General features: G+C 33.8%; 4 protein-coding genes across 4 annotated transcripts; 1 reads left to right on the top strand and 3 right to left on the bottom strand.

Moving 5' to 3' along the window:
- Positions 1-1,417: 1,417 nt before the first annotated feature.
- On the bottom strand, positions 1,418-2,233 carry LOC148550004 (uncharacterized). The gene has a single exon (XM_088495897.1). The coding sequence runs from the start codon at positions 2,231-2,233 to the stop codon at positions 1,418-1,420; it is 816 nt and encodes a 271-aa protein (XP_088352023.1).
- A 3,479-nt stretch (positions 2,234-5,712) lies between these two features.
- Positions 5,713-10,220, bottom strand: LOC107611916 (putative transporter C405.03c). Its single transcript, XM_016313787.3, has 8 exons — positions 9,826-10,220; positions 8,728-9,126; positions 8,024-8,235; positions 7,615-7,685; positions 7,429-7,530; positions 7,154-7,271; positions 6,806-6,941; positions 5,713-6,041 (listed from the first exon to the last, which is right to left on the bottom strand). The coding sequence occupies exons 1-8, from the start codon at positions 9,916-9,918 to the stop codon at positions 5,970-5,972; spliced, it is 1,203 nt and encodes a 400-aa protein (XP_016169273.1). The 5' UTR covers positions 9,919-10,220; the 3' UTR covers positions 5,713-5,969.
- Positions 10,221-13,649: 3,429 nt separating this feature from the next.
- LOC148550003 (uncharacterized) lies at positions 13,650-15,452 on the bottom strand. The gene has a single exon (XM_088496068.1). The coding sequence runs from the start codon at positions 15,144-15,146 to the stop codon at positions 13,929-13,931; it is 1,218 nt and encodes a 405-aa protein (XP_088352194.1). The 5' UTR covers positions 15,147-15,452; the 3' UTR covers positions 13,650-13,928.
- Positions 15,453-18,039: 2,587 nt separating this feature from the next.
- LOC148550002 (protein FAR-RED IMPAIRED RESPONSE 1-like) lies at positions 18,040-18,569 on the top strand. The gene is made up of 2 exons (XM_088495896.1): positions 18,040-18,380; positions 18,464-18,569. Exons 1-2 carry the CDS (start codon positions 18,040-18,042, stop codon positions 18,567-18,569), a joined length of 447 nt encoding a protein of 148 aa, XP_088352022.1.
- Positions 18,570-19,641: the final 1,072 nt, after the last annotated feature.

Genomic DNA, 19,641 nt, shown 5'->3' with positions numbered 1-19,641 from the left:
TTGATTATTGGTGCACTTATACCTCTGCTATTTGATCTGTTTTTTCAGTTTGTGTGGGACGCATACAGTCCTAATCGGGTTGCGCTTCAAGTTATTCCATTTGACATTAACAACGGTGCAAATTTTTGGAGTGCAATTGTACCTTTGATATGTTTTGAGGCTGTGGAGTGGCATCCGACTGACAGGATTAGAAGACAGTTTGGCTTTCATCAAGACCCCCCAGTCGAAGCTATGAAACTTGGAGCGTCCCATAACATAGTTCTAACATGTCCAAAGAATAAGAACTGGGGCATAGAACATGCAGTATGGATCTCACAATGGTTAAATAGTTCTATGTGTGTCTTAACAGGTGAACATGTGGACAACTATCAACCATCTGACCAGTACATAGACTGGTATATTGGTAAATTTGGTGATCACTTGCGGGTATCCGAGCTTGCTGAGCATGAGGAAGAAGGTCAACAAGAGCAACCACATCAGCAAGAACAACAAACTCAGCAAGAACAACCACCTCAACAACAAGGACCACCTCAACAATAAGGACCACCATACCCATACCTACCATATCAACAGCCATATCCATACCCACCACAACATCCACACCCACAGTATTTACAGGAATATGCAAACCCTTTCACCCAACCTTTCATACAACCACCATACTCACAACCATATCCACATTATCCACCCCCACCATACACACAAGAATATACACAACCTTTCACCCATCCACCATATGGTCAGCCATCTACCATTTGTGAGGCATACATGCCGACACAGGTACCGCAAGGTTCATTGACACAGTTACTAGGCGCAGTGGCACAGGATGAGGATCAATATAGACACATTATTGATTGGGTACAGGGTCCTGAGTCATCTCAGTGGGTTAATGATTTATACTCTATCCAAGACCCTATACAGGTGCCAGTGGCTGACGTTGAGCATGACTATATTTGTGTTATCCTACAGATGTCCAAGGTCAAAGTAAAGGTTACAACCTTAGGATTGATCCGGCCCGTAAGAGTCGATCTAGATGGAGCCCGTCATTGATCAAGAAGAGGGTAAAAAAGGGATGCTCTAAGGTGGCCAAAACCGTTAAGAAAAGTATATTTAAATGAGTTAGCTCGGTTGTTTATGGTTTAGGGTCAGGGAATGTAATTTTATGTTATTTTTTTAATTATGTACCCATTGTGTTGTTTTATTTAATTCTCTAGTCAAAGCAAACTTGTAAATTAACTTACGCAAAGTAAGTGTCACATGACTCAATACAAACATAAGGCTAGATAAAGTGTTGGATGCACCGCCAAATGACAAACTATAATTGAACATAATACTACAAATAATGACAGAAATCACTAAGATCCCAAACTACAACTGAATATCATACTAAGATGTTGGAAACAACTAAGGTCACAGACTACGAGTTTGGAGCCGATCCACTAGCACTGGTTTCACCACGGCGCGGGCATCTGCTTCGACTATGACCCTCACCGCCACAAAGCCTACAACGCCTAGGACCACGTAGATCACGAATATCCATCTCATTCAAGAAGCGAGTTTTCTTAGGACGACCTTTGGCCACTCGCTTGAGGTGGGGATTGGGTACGAGTCTTGGTCCTTGATGCACAGGCCATGTTGTTGGGTTTCCTAGTGGCCTGAATCGGGTCTTGTATACCTTTCGGATCTCACCCATCGTATAAACCTCGTGCACATACTGTTTCCAATCCAGGCGCTGGTTTGCACAGCAGGCAAATACATGGCGACATGGAATTCGATCCACCTGAAACTCACCACAATCACAATGTTGAAGGCGCAAGTTTACTGCAAACTCCAACCCACTTGGCATCTCGCGCACTTCAAATACCTCGTTCTGCCTATCAAATAGGTTAACTTGAATGTTCCCCGCTGAGCGCTGATTTGACAGAATTTTCTGAGTTGCATATTCAGAGAATAGTTGTCCTACACTTATACGAGCCTCAGCCTCAGCTCTCTTCCTTGTGAACAATGCATTTAGCCTGTAAAAAGTTGCCTTAACAAGGGCTGTGACCGGAAGATTGCGTGCCCCTTTCAATACTCCATTAATGCACTCCACTAGGTTAGTTGTCATATGGCCCCAACGATGTCCACCATCATACGCCAAGGCATACTGCTGTCGAGGGATCCGGTCTAACCACTGCTTGTAAGCCTCCCCCCGCTCACATAATCTCTGGTAACGCGTATCAAATTCACGCATTGTTCTAGAATAGCCAATGTTGACAATTAGCCTCTGCAGGTGTGGTGCCTTGAAACTCCTCAAAAAGTTGGATGCTATATGTCGGATGCAAAACATATGAATAGCTCTCGGATATTCTCATGCTCCATTACTACGACCCACAGCTGAGATGATTGACTCGTGTCGATCAGAGATAAGGGCAACACCATCCCGATTAACTACATGTGTTCGCAAATGGCTAAGAAAAAAGTGCCAGGCATCAGCAATCTCACCTTCGACTATGGAAAATGCAAGCGGCACGATATTTCCATTGCCATCTTGTGATACTGCAACTAAAAGAGCTCCTTTATACTTTCCATACAAATGTGTGCCGTCAATCTGAACCACTGGCTTGCAACTTCTGAATGCTTTAATGCATGGGTAGAAAGCCCAGAAGACTTGTGTCAGAATCCGGAGATCTTCAACTAACTCATCCCCTCGATAGCCATATGCAGTTTCATACTCAACAGCTGCTGATGGTTCTTTTGCAACCATTGCTTCAAACCATGTGGGCAAAGCTTCATATGAAGATTCCCACCCACCAAATAATTTTTCCACTGCATTTTGCTTGGCCAACCATGCTTTGCGATAACTTATTGTGTAGTTGAACTTCGATTGTACTTCAGCAATGACAGATTTTACCTTTATGGACGGGTCAGCCTCAACTAATGGCTTTATTGCTTCTGCAATTGTTTCAGAGTCCAGTTTAGCATGATCCTGAGATATGGTACTTCTGGTGCACGTGTGACTACCATTGTACCTCCTTATCACCCAACAATACTGTCTTTTCATAAGACTAACTCTGATAAGTCAATCACAACTTATTCCATACTGTACACATTTAGCATAGAATGTTGTTGGTTCTGATTCATATACCCTATAATCAACTCCTCTTCGAATGGTATACTCTTTAACTAATGTAGTAACAGCCTCTCTAGAGTTAAATTCCATTCCAACAGCAAATTCACCGGTAGCTACAACAGCTGGAGCTGTACCAATAATAAAACAAAAATAAATCTAAATAATATTCTATTATTATTAATAATAATGAGAACAATAAATAGTAATAACAATCTAAAAATTAAAAATAATACTAACATAAAAGCAAAACAAATAATAATATTACTAATATTAAAAAAGTAAATAACAACAACAACAACAAAATTACCTGTATTGACGTACTCAGGAAATTCTGGTGCATGCATGGCATCCAGATTCAAAGCATGCATAAAAGATGGCTCTCCATATGGATGTTGTCCGGTTAGTGCATTTGCAACATCAGCCACATCTCTTTCAACCATTACCTCATCTTCCTCTACATCTTCAGTTGGACCAACAACTTCATAATTACCTTCAAACTCTTCATCGCTTTCAGTATTATAACCCACCCAGTCTATGTTGGGTTCTGGAAAGTCAACATCATCGATTTCTTCGAACTCAACATACAACTCGATAAGTGAGGTCTGTGCTCTAGTTTGATGATGGGTAAAAAACATTCTTTGCATACTATCTTCATCAGTCACATGCATTATTTGAAATTGGCCAAAACCACCAAATACTAGCACAGGCTGCCTATATAGAATATTTATGACTCTTTTTTGCACTTGATGATCTACACTTTGAGAAAGTATACTCTTAAGTCCTTCATATGTTATTGACAGAGGAACAACAATAACACATGGATTCTCACATAAAAAACTCACACCTTCATGTGTATGAGATAAAATCTGACTATTATAATATATTTTTAAACTAATATAACCCTCCATTTCATACACTCATCACACTCACTCACAAATTTTTTTCATTCTCAAACTGACCACATTTTGTAGAACAAAGCTCTCATTACTTCACTTAAACTTTACTCTCATACTCTATTTTTGCGTTTTAACACAATCCAGAACTTCTTTTATAGTTATTTTTATATTTTTTTATTTCCTCCAGCACAAAACGTCACTGACGTTTTCACAAAACGTTACTAACGTTTTTACTTTTTTGCAATACGTCAACGACGTTTTCACCAAAAAATAATTTAAAAATATATATTCTAATAAAACGTCACTGACGTTTTCATTTAAAAAAAAAATTAATATACAACACATCGTTGACGTTTTGCTTAAAATAAAATTAAAAAAAAAAAGTTTACACATTACGTCGCTGACGTTTTCTTCCTACAAAATTTTAAAAGAAATTTAATCAACTCGTCGATGCCGTTTTGCCTAGTTTATTATAAAAGAAAAATCACTCTGCCACAAAACGTCTTCAACGTTTTGTTTCTTTCAAAAATTTAAAGCAGGCCCATAGTAGAGTAATACACAATGCTCTCCAAATATCATTGAATAACACACGTTGGTTTCTAATATACAAATAACTGAGCCTTTAATTCTCAATGAAATTCACTTCAATTTTTTTTTAAATTCTATTAAACTCAAATTTTTAAGTCATTGTCATTGTATCCAAGAGTATATAGGAGTACACAAAATACACGGACAACAAGCATGAGTTTTTCAACATTACTGATGGCAATGACAACTATTATCATCGTCTCCAGAAATACATATACATAGTCATATTTAACAAGGATTTTTTCATTATAAATAAAAAAAAACATTATTTCCCCAATAAAAATATGACTTATTTCTATGTACTCTTATGTATTTCATGTACTCTGGAGACGATGATAATAGTTGCTGGTGAAGGTTAAGAATTTGAGTTAGTAATTTTTTTTAGAATTTGAAGTGGAGTTTGCCGGGATTAGGCGAACCCTATAAAATTTATACAACTCTATAAAAAATTATAGAGTTCGCCAAGGATGCGGCGAACTTGCTTTGAATAAAAAAAAATCATATTTAAAAAATTAAGGTTGAAAAATAGGGTTTTAGAAAATAATAATTTTTTAATTTTATTTTTAAAAAAAATCTTAAATATAAGTGAAGTAACAAATAACACTAATACTAAAACAGTAATATTATTACCATTAATTTCAGTCAATATTATAATAAATTATTAAATTAAATAAGTATAAAATTCATTAAAAATATGTTTTTATTGAGTTTAAATTTTAAATATTTTTATTTTTTTAAATATTTAATATTTTTATGTGTTAATAATTTTTAATAAAATATTTTTTTTATAATATTTTTAAAATGTACCTTTAATATACATGTAGCGATATCCTTTATATAAACAAATGTTGGTATAAATGATAAATAGTATTAGGTGAAGTAAAAATTAATGGTCCAATACAAGAAAAAAATTAGATGTTTAAATGAAAGAACACAAAAAATATAGTTTAGTAAGAAAATAAAGGGAAAAAAAAAAATCAAACACACAGTTATTTAAAGGGAGGAGGAGAAAAATAATAGTTAATAGTGGAGTGAGAACCTAATCATTACAAAAACGAATTTACTGGGAAAAAATAACTAGAATTACAATTGCAAGAAAATTAAAACAAATTGAAGAATGTGTAAAGAGGCTTTATTATTCTCATGGTGCAATATGGCTAGCTAATTGCTCAACCTGATATATATAAAGATTACAAAACCTATATACAAAAGAATACATTTTTATGTTCTTTGTGCCTTCATTAACAAAACACCCAAAACTTGGATACTTGCCTTGGCTAAATAGAACTTTTTATTGTGCCATGGTATACACAAGAAAATGGCTAACATGAAAAGAATACTTTGCCAAAAAAATTAATCTAGAAAACTATATCCTAAAATTTGAATGATTTCCACTTCTTTGACAACCAATCTGAAAGGTTAGCTAATACAAAGCCAGCAAATACCTGCAACACAAAAACAATACCAATACCAAACACCAATTCCAACAATTAGTATATGTCAACAAAATTTAAAAATGATTTGGCAATTGTGATTTGTGGTATCCATGGTGTGTGTTTGGATTTTAGTAAGTTGGATCATAATTTATTGTGCCTATTTTTATGTAGTTTAGTTTCCATTCTATCAAAAGGAGTGTGAAGAGAAGAAGCAAGATTCTTCTTTTGGTTTTTGAAGTAAAAAATTGTGGCTATAGGTAGTAACAAGTGCAAGAAAATAAGATTGCCAAACACACAATTTGATAAGCACAAAGAAGATTTTCTAATAAAAAAAATTTAAGCGTTGTAGAGGTGATTTGGATAAGCTAGCTGGTTGTAATTTTTGACTTGGTCAAAATTAGATAACTTATCTAGTTGCAATCTATGAGTTAGTCAAAGAAGAAATTGCAACAAATCACCTGATGTAAACAAATTGTGATATTTTGTCCCGTCAATTCCAGTAACCCAACAAGGGGAAGTGAAACACTTCATCAAAATCACTCTTAAGAACTACTAGACACACATGACCATAATCTAAAATCAATTTTTACAAACTCTGATAAAATTCATTTTATCTAGAATTTATTCTACTAAAGCAAGAACGATGCACACTAGATTTATGAACTCCCTAAGACCAAGTTGCAAAAAGGAATTTTTATGTAAAATTTCTGCTTAGCCAAATTTGAGCAAGAATTAAACTGAAGCAGTTACCAGAGGTAACAATTAAACAATACCTGAACTGAGCCAAGAATGTACACTACAGAATATTGCCGACCATGGATCATCATGTCAGCCACCATAGCAAGCGGAATGGTGAGCGACATGCCTAAAGTGGCCACAAGGGGAGTTGTCCATACAACACAAAGTGCCCTGGATACATGAAACAAAAACAACTCACACCAGATATTGAGTGATTGTGCAAGTGTGAATAGTCTTAAGAGTTTAGCTATTTGGTACCCTGGTAAGGAATCAGGATTAGGAAGTTCTTTAAATTTCACTCCATTCAATAAAAATTTCCTGTTTCTAATTCCTTTACCAATGTACTAATAGTATATGATACTAATAAGGTTACTGTCACATACCAGAAGTAATCTGAAACCACACTTCCGATGAATCCATTGGCAAGAACCATTTCATCCATTTTAGCAGATTGAGGAACAGCAAACTTGGGCTCAAGTCCCATGGCCATCAATGGCCAGACTGAGACCAATATAAATCATAATTAGCAATGATTTTATTACATAAATGTTTAAATTTTTCATCCTTGACTTACTATCATTCTAGAAATATATCCCAAAAAGAACATATTCTCAAATGTAATAGAAAGATAAGAAGCTTGATGCGAGTAAAAACTTACTAAGCCACCAAAGCGCGACTAATGTAAAGAGTCCGATATACCCAAACAGCTTCTGCACATCAACTCTTTCTCCCTCTTCGCCACAAAACTTTTTAAGAAGAACTGCAGCAGTAGCAACAGTTGTGGTTAAGATTCATTTTTTTTATCTGATTAAAAGTAGAACAAACGGCTAAGGTGTTGCTTAACCTGTAAATAGGCCATACGACACGGCCGAGAGAATGCTGAAAAGATCTCCAACGAAAGAGCGCTCTTCATTGCTGGACACAGACATCAATTGTCAATATCCATCAACATTGACTTGAATTTAAATGGCATATATATGGATGTAGTCTACAATATAATAATGGCATGATGTAACCAACAAACTCCACCTATGGCATGTTTGGATGGGGAAAAAGTCGCGTGAAAATTTTCATGGACAAGTTTGTTGTGTAAAATTACACATGCAGTTCATCCATGAAAATTTCCATCACATTTTCACCTTCAAATCAGACATACCTCCTACTACATTTAGCATAAATTCTATGATTCTATCCGGTGTTGGTTAGTCAAAACCAGAATACACGGATTCGACCAAAAAAGATAAAAGCCTTACATTGATATTAAATCATCATCTGCAGCCCAAGTTTTCCCCAGAGTTGTCATAAGAACCCCAGCCATGCTGACAAAAACAGCAACCACTTTTGGTACATTTAGAGAGTCTTGACCCAAAATTGCACCAATAAAAAGAGTGAAAAGCCCGGATGTGGATGATAATACTGTCGAACTTGCGACACTTGTTCGTGCAAGAGCAGCATTTGAGAAGTACTGAAACCAACACAAGAGAATTACATAAGAACCACACTAAGCGTCAACGTTAAGCGCCACAATTCAAGAAACAGAGAATATAAGAATGCAGAAATGATCTTATAGTATCAATCACAAGTTCAAGTATGAGAAGCTTGGAAACATAACATAGTGGTATGAGTATGCCATGTTTATAAAATGAAACTACAGCCACAATGAATGGCATGTTTAAGTGTTTAACCACTTAAGGAAACACAATTAATCATTACAGCTAAGAACATTCAATAAGAAACTAGTTCTCATGGCAATTATCAATTAACAATTTTAACTGATGTATATTCTTCACAAGAATATAAAAAAATTGATCTGAAATTTAAGGTACATATTTGTAAAACTTTAGAACACAAATGTCATATTTTATAAAATGGATTTAACAACATATATCTCTTGTAAGGCATGCTTTTGTCCTTAACAATAAAAATCAAATGATGATCACATTCTGTAGTTGCTTACCTCAGTCAGAAACCAGATAGGTGCAATGTAAAATCCATAAGTAGCAATTTGCTTGCCGGTAAGTTGCTTCTCTGATTTTATCACATGAGTATTATCATTATACTTGGCCATCAATGGCTTGACTTCGGCAAGAGTCGAAACGCCTAATTTGCTATCTTTCCGAATCACACTTCCGAATTCCAGTTCAAAGTTTTTCTCCATTCCACTGCCTTTGACTGGAGGGCCAATCCTGATAAAAAATTTATCTACACTTTCTGCATTTTTACCACTTTTAGAAGACCGTCGTTTAAGATATTCACAAAACCAGTCCTTAAAGTATGATACTGGGAGGTAAACTACCATAAGAGAAGCTCCAAGATATGTCACTGCAAACGGTTGCTTATAATCTTCAAAAATATCCTGTTTAAAAAAATTTAATCAGAAAAGCTCCAGGTGTAATGCATGGAGACTAATATGCTGACGATAACATTAAAAATTTCTCCCTTAATCAAGATTTAAAAAACATAATCAGGGTTTTCAAGAAAATATTGGCTCCCAGTATGCAGATAAGGATTCAGTAGTTTTATTACTACAAAATCAAAATGAAATGCCATATTTCAAGGGAACCTAATAGATTATGAACAAATGGATGCAAAATTGTAATGTAAGCCGCCTAACATGATAATTGCATCAGTGAATGATACATCAGCTTGAACCATAACCTTAAAATCACACAAAGACAACTCAACCATTGCTCCAAGGTTCTCCTTCACTCAACTTCATTTGTAAACAGAAAAGTAAAAAAAAAATGTTACTTCCTACTTCCTGAGATATAGGAAGCTTTGGCATCAATCAACTCATATTTTTTTTTTTAAATTAAAAATAATAGCTTTATTAGCTTCCTCTGTCATTAACAGCATCCTATTTTGGATTACACATGATTAATAACATGAGTTCCTATGGTAAAAACAAAAAAAATTGAACCCCATGCAACAAGTACTAAGCAAATTAACAAACACAAGGAAGGCACATACAACAATTGAAAGAAAAAAGCCATTGAGATTTAACAAACACATTGATTGCGTGAAAGAGAAGCAACAAGAGGAAGATGCATGTTACCTGGGTAACTTCTGCGGAGGTAACCCATATAATAACAACAGTGCCAATGAGGAACAACCCAGCCCTGTATCTCCAACCCGTCACCATCACCATCGCAAGAGAAAAAAAAAATTAAAATGACAAACCTTGCGAGGGTTGCACGGTGGAGGGAGGGTGGATTTTTCTTATTGCAAAGGAAAATTGAAAGAAGGAGGAAGAGATTGGTTGGTTGGTTTGTTTCTTTCTGTTAATTTTAGTACTACATATTTATATATATGCAATTGGGATAGTGAAATATAGTGTGGATTTTAATTTTTTCTTTCTCACCTGTCACAAACACAGGTTCTATTGTGGTAATAACTATAAATTAAATAAATAGATAGATAAATAATGATAATGCCACCGTCCACTTGTTCATCCTTGATAAATTCTCGAAAATGTTTTATAGAAAAGAAGGGAACAATTCATTGCCAGCAAGTGGGTGCAGACGTGCAGTAATACCTTATGATCTAGACACCAAGTTATGTAGGTATATTTTTGTTTAGGAAAAGTACGAGGAGCCAATGGAATAGTTGTACAATATATATAATGGAGGTTTAGGAAGTATTAGAGATATAATCATTAGTGTTACATTTTTTCATTAGTATGAAGGATATTTATTTTGTAACTCAATAGCTCATTATATACATTGTACAAATAGTTAATTGTCTCTCTAGCAAAATTTGTTTGTTTATTAGCTAAACTAAATATTTTGGGTTTAAATATTGGGAAAAAAAAAGGTTACAAAACCTAAAAGGCTAAAACCTCCTGTGAACTTCTAAGGGTATAGTGAATTTTTTTATACACAGCCAATTAGTACTTTAATTTGTGAAATTTATCTTTTAAATTTTGGAACATAGCCTTCTAGATGATATATGATGCACATTTCAATTCTTATGTAAGTGATATAATTTTTCTTGGGAGTTTTTTTTTTTTAATTTGGTTATTATTTCTTAAGAGAGTTATTATAAATAATTGATGGTGATGATAAAGACTATAATAAGACCAAGATTAAAAGGAGGAACAACAATGTCAAATGTCAACAGTGTTTACCTCAGCTTTTAATAGCTAATGCACCCTGTTGTAAATTATGATAATTAAAGAAATTGCTATATTTTTTAATACAAATAAATGAATAATAATGATTTCGTATAGGAATAATAAATTGGAGTTATAGATAGATGGGGATGGTAAGTTAACGTAAATATCTGCTAAAATTATTTGCAACGAAGGTACAAGAATAAAGAACTAGATTGTTTCTAATAGGTTGAATATATGCTTCATATCCACACAAGAGAAAGGAGGAGGGAATGAACAGAAAGAAGAGGGGGAGGGGGGATGAACAATGCTTGTTATTAGTTACTCATTAGATACTACTATCGAATTAACTCTATACTAAAATTAGTTATTAATATAAAATATATATTAAAAAATAAAATATACATTAAAAATAAATTAAATTATATATATATTATAAATTATAAATAATAACTAATTTTAATTTATAAATAATATTTTTATTTTTCTAATATTATCTTAAAGACTTAAAAAATTCTTTAATTCAATTACTTCAGTTAAGATTTAGGTTATTTAAAAAAAGATTTATTTATTTTGTATTCTAAAGACACAAGTTAAAAGTATATATTAAAAAAAAATTTATTAAAAATATAAAAAATTTAAGCTTTTAAAATATTTATTTTGTATTTATTAAATAAATTTTTTTTTTATTAATAGTAAGTTTATTATGTGCTTTAGGATTAGGAGTGAAAATAAATCTGGTGAATTTGCCAAGAACTTGCAATTTGGCCTACATTCCACCTAGCCTATCATAAAATAATTTCAGTTTAGATCAATTTAAAAGTCTAATTCTAGTAAAATAGTCTAATAGATCTGTCCTATTAAAATATAAATAAATACAAAAATAATATTTTTTATAATTAAAATATTTATTAAAAATTTTAAATTTATTATACTTTATTATAATATTTTTTATATTTTAAATACTTTAAAAATTTAAATATTATTATAAAAATTAAATTTAATATATTGTATATAAATATTTTTTTAAATTAATTTTTTAAATATTTTTTATTTTAATAAAAATAATATATACCAAGACTTTTATCAAATTTTAAATCAGGTCAAGTTCAATAACACACCAAGTTTAATACTTAAAGATAAAGTTTACACTATAAATCAAATGTAGACCAATTAGATATATTACAAATCTAATATGTCAAGAGTGAAATGCTGACCGAACCTATTTTTATCTCTCTTTGAGATAGATGTTAGTTAATTCCTTTAAAAAATTATGAGGTTAATTAAGAATATTTAATATAAAAATAAAAAAAATTCATACCGTTTATTAGATTGCAATTTAGATAGGTTGACTTGTATCCGAAATCTCTAATCAGATTCTAGAATCCATGGATCCAAAAAAAAAAAAAAAGGCAATTTACGCATCTAAATTATTTGACCCCAATATTACATAAATACATTGTTTTCAAATTTAATACGCAAATGCATTGTTTCACTATTTTATGTAAATCGCTACAACCAGCCGCGGTTTATGTGTATGAGTATGTGAGTGTAAACCGCTGCTGCCAGCATCGATTTACGTGCGTGTGTATGTGAGTGTAAATCGCTACTGGCAGTAGCGGTTTACGTGTATGTGTGTATACTATTTAAATAATATTATAAATAAAAAATTTAATTTATCATTTCACAATATAATTTAAAAAATATAAATATGCATGTAATAAATTTTTTATTTGTATTTATTATTAGAAGTGAGACCAAATTACAAATAAAAAAATACAGTCTTCAAAGTATTGAATTATATAAAGCAAGACTAATTTTTTTTATTCTCATCTCTTTCAAAATTTATAAATAATAAAATAATTTATTTTTAGCCAAAAGTTTACTAAATTATATATTTTACTCTTTAAAAATCACTTCATTCTCTTTTATTTATATCAACCATACAAAGGAGATTGGAGAGTTTGAAAAATGGGTTGTGTTCTTTGCTGCTGATTTGCATTTGAGGTTCTAGCTAAATGATTTTTTTTATTTGTGCAACTTTGTTGTCTTAGCATAAATAAACATTTTTTCTAATCAACGTAAACCGCTAGAGGAACACAGAAACCGCTAAATTAAGTTACAAAAAAATTGAGAGAAAGAAAACGGAGTATATATTTTTTGCAATCATATGATTTATATGGATAAAAAATGAAGTAATTTTTAAAGAAAAAGTGTATGCTTTAGTGAATTTTTTACTAAAAATAAATTATTTTATCATTCATGAGTTTTAGAAGGGATGAAGATAAAAAAAATTTAGTCTTAGTTTATATATTTTAGTACTCTGTGAGTACTCACTCTTTGATTTGTTATTTAATCTCATTTTAATAATAAATACAAATAAAAAATTTATTACATGCATATTTATATTTTTTAAATTATATTGTGAAATGATAAATTAAATTTTTTATTTATAATATTGTTTAAATAGTATACACACATACACGTAAACCGCTACTGGCAGTAGCGGTTTACACTCACACACACATGCACGTAAACCGTTACTGCCAGTAGCGGTTTACACACGCACGTAAACTGCTGCTGCCAGCAGCGGTTTACACTCACACACTCACACACATAAACCGCGGCTGGTTGTAGCGGTTTATACACCTGTAAACCGCTACTGCCAGTAGCGATTTACATAAAATAGTGAAACAATGCATTTGCGTATTAAATTTGAAAAAATGTATTTGCGTAATATTAAGGATCAAACAATTTAGATACGTAAATTGCCCAAAAAAAATATATATATTACAGAACCTCCGAATCCGACTTTTTTGTCTAGCTTTCTTATCTTGTTTATCCAGTATCCAGTATTATATATATACACGTATCAAATTAATTAAATCAAGTTTAAACTTTATCGTCAGCATCACTAAACACTAACTAGCTTGGTCTAAGAACCCTAAACCAAAAAGAAAAAGCGTTGACTTTTGGTCAACAAAACAGCAAAGAAAGCCTCCCAAAAAGGTAACAAAATAAACAAATTTTCTTTCTTTTTTTCGCGATCAAGGAGAAGAACCCCACAGTATCTCAGCAGAAACCGACGCAGCTTCAGCATCAGAAACCGAAGCTTCCTTCACCAAACGTAAAATCTCCATTTTAACCTCCCTCTTCTCCTCAAAGCTCAACCCTTCTCCGACCTCAACGTGAACGCTAAACCTCCAAACACACCCCTCAAAACTCGCCACGTCATCACTCTTTCTCTGCAACTCCATCAACAACTTCACCAAACCTTCCTCCAACATAGTCTCCACCACTTCTCTCCTCCCAATATACGCTATCTCCAACACGCACTCCAACGCCGCCGTACAAACCGCCACGTCATCTTCACACCACGGCGTCGTTCTTCTCAAGAATCCGATTACTCTCTTTATTTCGCCGCCGCAGAGGATCTCGTCCACCAACGGACTTCTGATGAACCTCACCAGTGACGTAACGACGCGGATCGAAGAGCTAGATGCGATATCTAACAGTGATTTCACGGTAGGGCCCATAAGGACTAACCCTACGAACACGTTCTTGTTGAACTTGACGAGAGCTTCAATTGCGAACGCGGATTGTTCGCGAACGCGCTTTGATGGCTCCAGGAGCAGTGTTTGTTCGAGGATTTGGAAGATTTTCGCTCTCAGTACCAAATCCTGGAACCCTAGATCGAAACCCTGGGAGAGCCTCTCTTCGAAGAAGATGAGAGTGTTGATCTTCTCGTCCTCTTTTGCGTCTTCGCGGAGCAAGGTTTTGACGAGGTTGATGACGGTTACGCGGTCCACGTAGGCTTGGATTTCAGACTCGAGGGAGCGAGCGAGCTTCGAGATCTTGAACGCAGCGATCTGGCGGCGGAGGAAGGTGCCGCCATCGCCGCCGTGGTTTTTTATGAGAGTTTTGAGGTTGGAGAGAGTGTGGGAGATTGTTCGGAGGCTAGGGTCTGTGGAGAAGAGCGCTTGTGCCTTTGGTTCGAGCTCGAGGAGAGCTTCCATGGCGGCATTGGATTGATCGGGTTTGAAGAGGAAGAAGGAGAGAGGGTTGGTGGTGGTGTGGAGATGCATGGAGGCTTGTTTGAGAGTGTTAAGGAGCGTTAGAAGGCGGTGGTTGTGGCTGTAAGGGTCATCGTCCATGGTGGCGGATTTTCGGTTGTGTTTGGAAAGTGAGAAAATGGGAGAGAAAGAACTAGAAAGTGTGGGAAAATAAGTAAGAAAGGGAAGAGATAGAAGAAGACAAAAGGACATGAGGAGGGTAAAGGGGGAATCCAAAATGCAACTACCAGTCGTTCATAGGCACGTAGTTGTTGTTCAGACTTTGGTGGACCAGCCATTCCCCTCTTCCATGTAAATTTTGTTTTGTTTTGTTTTCCTCAAATTTGTTTGTTTTCTAACGAGAAATTACAGGCCTATTCTAGAGATATGTCTCACTTTGGTTGTAAGACTGTCGAGCTACATTGATGTAGGAGGAATGCTAGGGCATCAATTTTTGTGATTTGTAGTCATTAAATAGTTATTAATGATGGTTTTAATGGTATGAGATTGGTGTGAGATTTCATCTAATGGTTTTAATGGCTCATTTGTAGTTACATACTGGACAGAATTTAACAAAATTGCTGCCCCCTAGACTTTTTCTTGATGTAGTGTGTGTTTATAAATGGCAGGTGATATAAAATTGATTTTACAAACTTGATTTTGATGAAAAGTAAGTTTGTATTGAAGTAATTTATATTTGACTATTTTTATATCAAAATAAATTATAGTAAAATTTAGTCTTTAATTTTTTAATTATTATATTTTAGTATCTTAAATTAAAAAAAAATTACTAATTTAATTTTTTTGTGTATTTTTTATTACTGAGGCTAGTGTTATTAGTGATGTAACTCAAACATTACTATATTAGACATATTAAAATGATATCGTACGTATTTTGATATTAAAGAAGGCATTAAACAATATTATTTGAGGGTTTTAACAATCTTGTCATAAATTATAACTAAGTTTCTTGTTATAATTCTCAAACGACGTCGTTTAATATCTTTTTTAGCGTTAAAACATGTACAACGTCATTTTAATATGTACGACGTTGAACTCCAGTGACAAAAAATACAAGAGAGACTACATTAATACATTTTTAGAATCTGGAGACCAAATTGTAACTATTGAAAAGTCAAAGACTAAATCAATACAACTCGTTAATCTAAAAGACTAAAGTGAGGCTTAACTCGCCTATTCTACTGCCTAACCTGAACAATTTTTTAAAATTAAAATTTTTAAATTTGTTAAAAATAAGATTATGACGTAACCTTTATTTTTACTGTGTAATACACGTATAGCTTCGTAATGTAATGCTCTCATCACATCATTTGCTTGTGGAGATCAATCGCCTGTCGCATAGAATTGCAACCTTCGCCGCACATCATCTGTATGCCAGGCCGGATTGACCAGCATCAAGTTCTCATTGTCGCAAGGTGCGCTGGTTGGGACGGCTGTCTTCCATCGGTTAGAGTTATTCTTGTTGTGTCGCCCTTCTTCGTGCTCGCACCGTTGTTGATGCCAGAGGCTGTCGGAGGGAGCGACCACGATGTTAATTCTGCAACTATTTTGAATCAGGTTTTGTGTTAATTTATTTAATTTAATTTTTGGAACTTTTTTTCCATATCGCTGGAATGAAGAATGTTTGATTATGAAAAATGGTTTTGCAGGCCAAATATATCCATCATTTGGTGATGGAGGCTCGAATGTATTAGTGTTCTTTGTGAATTATCATTCTACTGAAGGCAACATTGTGTGTGTGAGTAGTGTTCTAAGTGAAGACTGAAGATAATGATCAGGTATGTTGTTCAAGCTATATAAATGTGTAAGTTATATCATATAGAATCTGATGATTTTTTGGTTTTTTAAGTTAGAAGTTACTTTTGTGTTTGATACGGTATTTTTCTTAGTATGAGGGTGAAAATTTGATATGGTGTTTTTTTATGTATAATAAAAAGAAATATCCACCAATCATATACTAAGGAACATTTATCTAAGAGCAAAGAAATATCTACCAATTCTATACTAAGAAATATCCATGTATAGTAAAAAAAAATATTTAATCACTTCAAAATATTAGTTTGAACGATTTGGTACGAAAGCAAACCCAATCATTATTTAGCAGATTCTAAGAATATTTTTTTCTTTGTAAGTATATATATAGTTAGAAGATGTCATTTCAATCGAAATTCATTCACATAAATGTGGCACACATATTTTCATATCGTCACCGATGATCATCTCATATATCACAAGGAGATTGATTGTTGATTTAATATTTCCAAAGGTTAGTATATTTTTTCATAAATAAATTTTATATAATTTTTTGAGATTTGAAGTGTAAGCGTAAACGTGTATGTTATATTATATGAAATCTGAATGGTCTTTGGACATATAAGTTACAAGTTTGTTTTGTGGTTCATATGCTATTTTTTTTAGCGGGAGGGTGAAAAGTTTTTTGGGTATTAAGTTGTGGATGTTTTTGCCATAATCTGGTGACATTTTTTGTTAGTTCGCTTAGCTGTATGTGTTTGCTTTCGATTATAGGTGGAAGTAGTTCCAGATGTTATTGAGTTGGGAAACGATGATACAAAATTGAGTCATGAGGTGCGAGTTATAATTTACTATTGTGATAACACTAAGGAATTATTGAAAACCAATATTAAGTATTAGTCACATTGAATGTCATCTTTTGAATTGCTTTATAGTTGTCCAATCACATTGACATTCGTGACGAGAAAATCTCAAGTGTAAAATTGCGTTTTGATTGACTACAGCAAAGCACATAATTTTATATAAATTATGCAAAGAAAGTCGGTTTCGTAACCAAAGTTAAGAACACAAATTTTGACAACAAGAGGAAAAAATTAAAGATACGGATTAACCAAATGATTCATTGCAATCAGAATGATTATCGCGAGTTTTGAGTGAAGGCAGCATCTCAGACAAATAAGATAACAGCTACGAGATGTAAAGCAAGAATGTATGTGATGTGATGTTCAATAGGGAAAAGGGCAATTGGATATTGTCGAGGTTTGAATTGAGTTGTTTACATCCTTGTTCTACTAAAAAATCTTTTCATTACTATGAGTACAGAGAGCTAACCATGCATGCTAAGTGTGTCATTAAGGATAATGATGAAGTCGACATACGACCCAACAAGACCTACCTTGCATTGGCTAACGAGGTGGGAGATTCTTCGAATTTGAGTTACTTGGAAAAGGAGGATAGGAATTACATTTTAAGCAAACTTCGTTCTACTGACGATAATGCAGATGTTAAAGTATTTTATGCGAATGAAATATATCAACCCAATTTTTTTTATGCAATAGATGTTGACGAGGGTTACAAGTTTAGGAATGTACTATGCATAGATGCAAGGTACAGAACATCCTATGAAAATTATAGTGATGTGGTGTCGTTTGACACCACATACAGAAAAAATAAGTATGTGTGTTTATCTATCATTCGTTAAGGCATTTTGTTCTATAATTTTTGTACATTCTTACTTGTGGTTGGTGTTGTCGCAGACATGGACTACTGTTTGCACTTTTTGTCGGTGTCAACCACCATGGGAAGTTTACTCTCCTTAGTTGTGCTTTACTAGGGAATGAGGAGATCCTAAGTTTTGAATGAGTGTTTACGCAATGGGTGAAATGCATGGAAAGTGTGCCACAAGGTATCGTCACAGATCAGTGCAAGGCCATGTTTGATGCCATTAAAAAGGGTCTACCAAATACTCGCTATCGATGATGCATATAGAAGATACCGCAGAAGCTAATAAGTTACTCTTGGTACAAAGATTTGCATGCTAACATTACTGGCATTATTTGGAATGCTCGTTCTGTGGCCTCATTCGAAAGTGATTGGACGAGTTCATAAAAGCATACAATCTAGGTCACAACAAATGGCTATGAGGTGCATTACTATTAACCTAGTTCAAGTTTAGTTATTGCTTACTTCATTGATTTGTTTTATTCTTTTGGATGTTTTTTTTATTGTATATTTCGCTGTGGTTCTCTGGTTAAGTCTGATGGTGTTTCTTGTCTTTTGTTTTGTGTAAAGCTTTATGACAATCGATGGGTATGGGTTCCAATATTTTTCAAAGGCGATTTCTCGACTAGTATGAGGAGTATGCAAATGAGTGAAGGTATATATGCATTTATGGTGAATTTTTCCATAACAAGAATAGTTTGGTTCAGTTCGTCCATGAGTATAATAATGTGTTTAGGAACAAAGAGCAAAATAAACTGGAGGACGATGCTCCATACCCTAAAGGAGTTATCCCTTGTGTATTTAGCTCTACCATTGAAAAACAATTTTAACAATAGTACACCAGCCATATCTTTAGGAAAATCCAAGTATAATTCATTAAAAAAGGTGATTGCAGTTCTGTACTGTAGCACAATAGGGTGATTCGGTTGGTGTGAAAATGGATGAGCGGAAACTAGCTTATGATAAGGTATTCTACTGTACTTATGGCGCCATTTTGACCCTTTGACTCAAAATGTTCGGTGTGAGAGCAACGTGTTTGAATCAAGAGGTATACTGTATTGCCACACTCTTATCATGTTGTCATATTATAAAGTAAATAGAGTACCATAGCAAGAGTGTAGTAACACAGTATACCTCATTCAAACTTGTTGAACTCGCACCGAACATTTTAAGTCAAAGGGTCAAAAAACCGTTATAAGTATAGTAGGAAACT

Source organism: Arachis ipaensis, chromosome B8, assembly GCF_059453495.1.
Source record: "Arachis ipaensis isolate K30076 ecotype BB chromosome B8, ASM5945349v1, whole genome shotgun sequence".
NCBI classification, from domain to species: Eukaryota; Viridiplantae; Streptophyta; class Magnoliopsida; order Fabales; family Fabaceae; genus Arachis; species Arachis ipaensis.
This window is presented reverse-complemented; position numbering and strand designations above follow the sequence as displayed.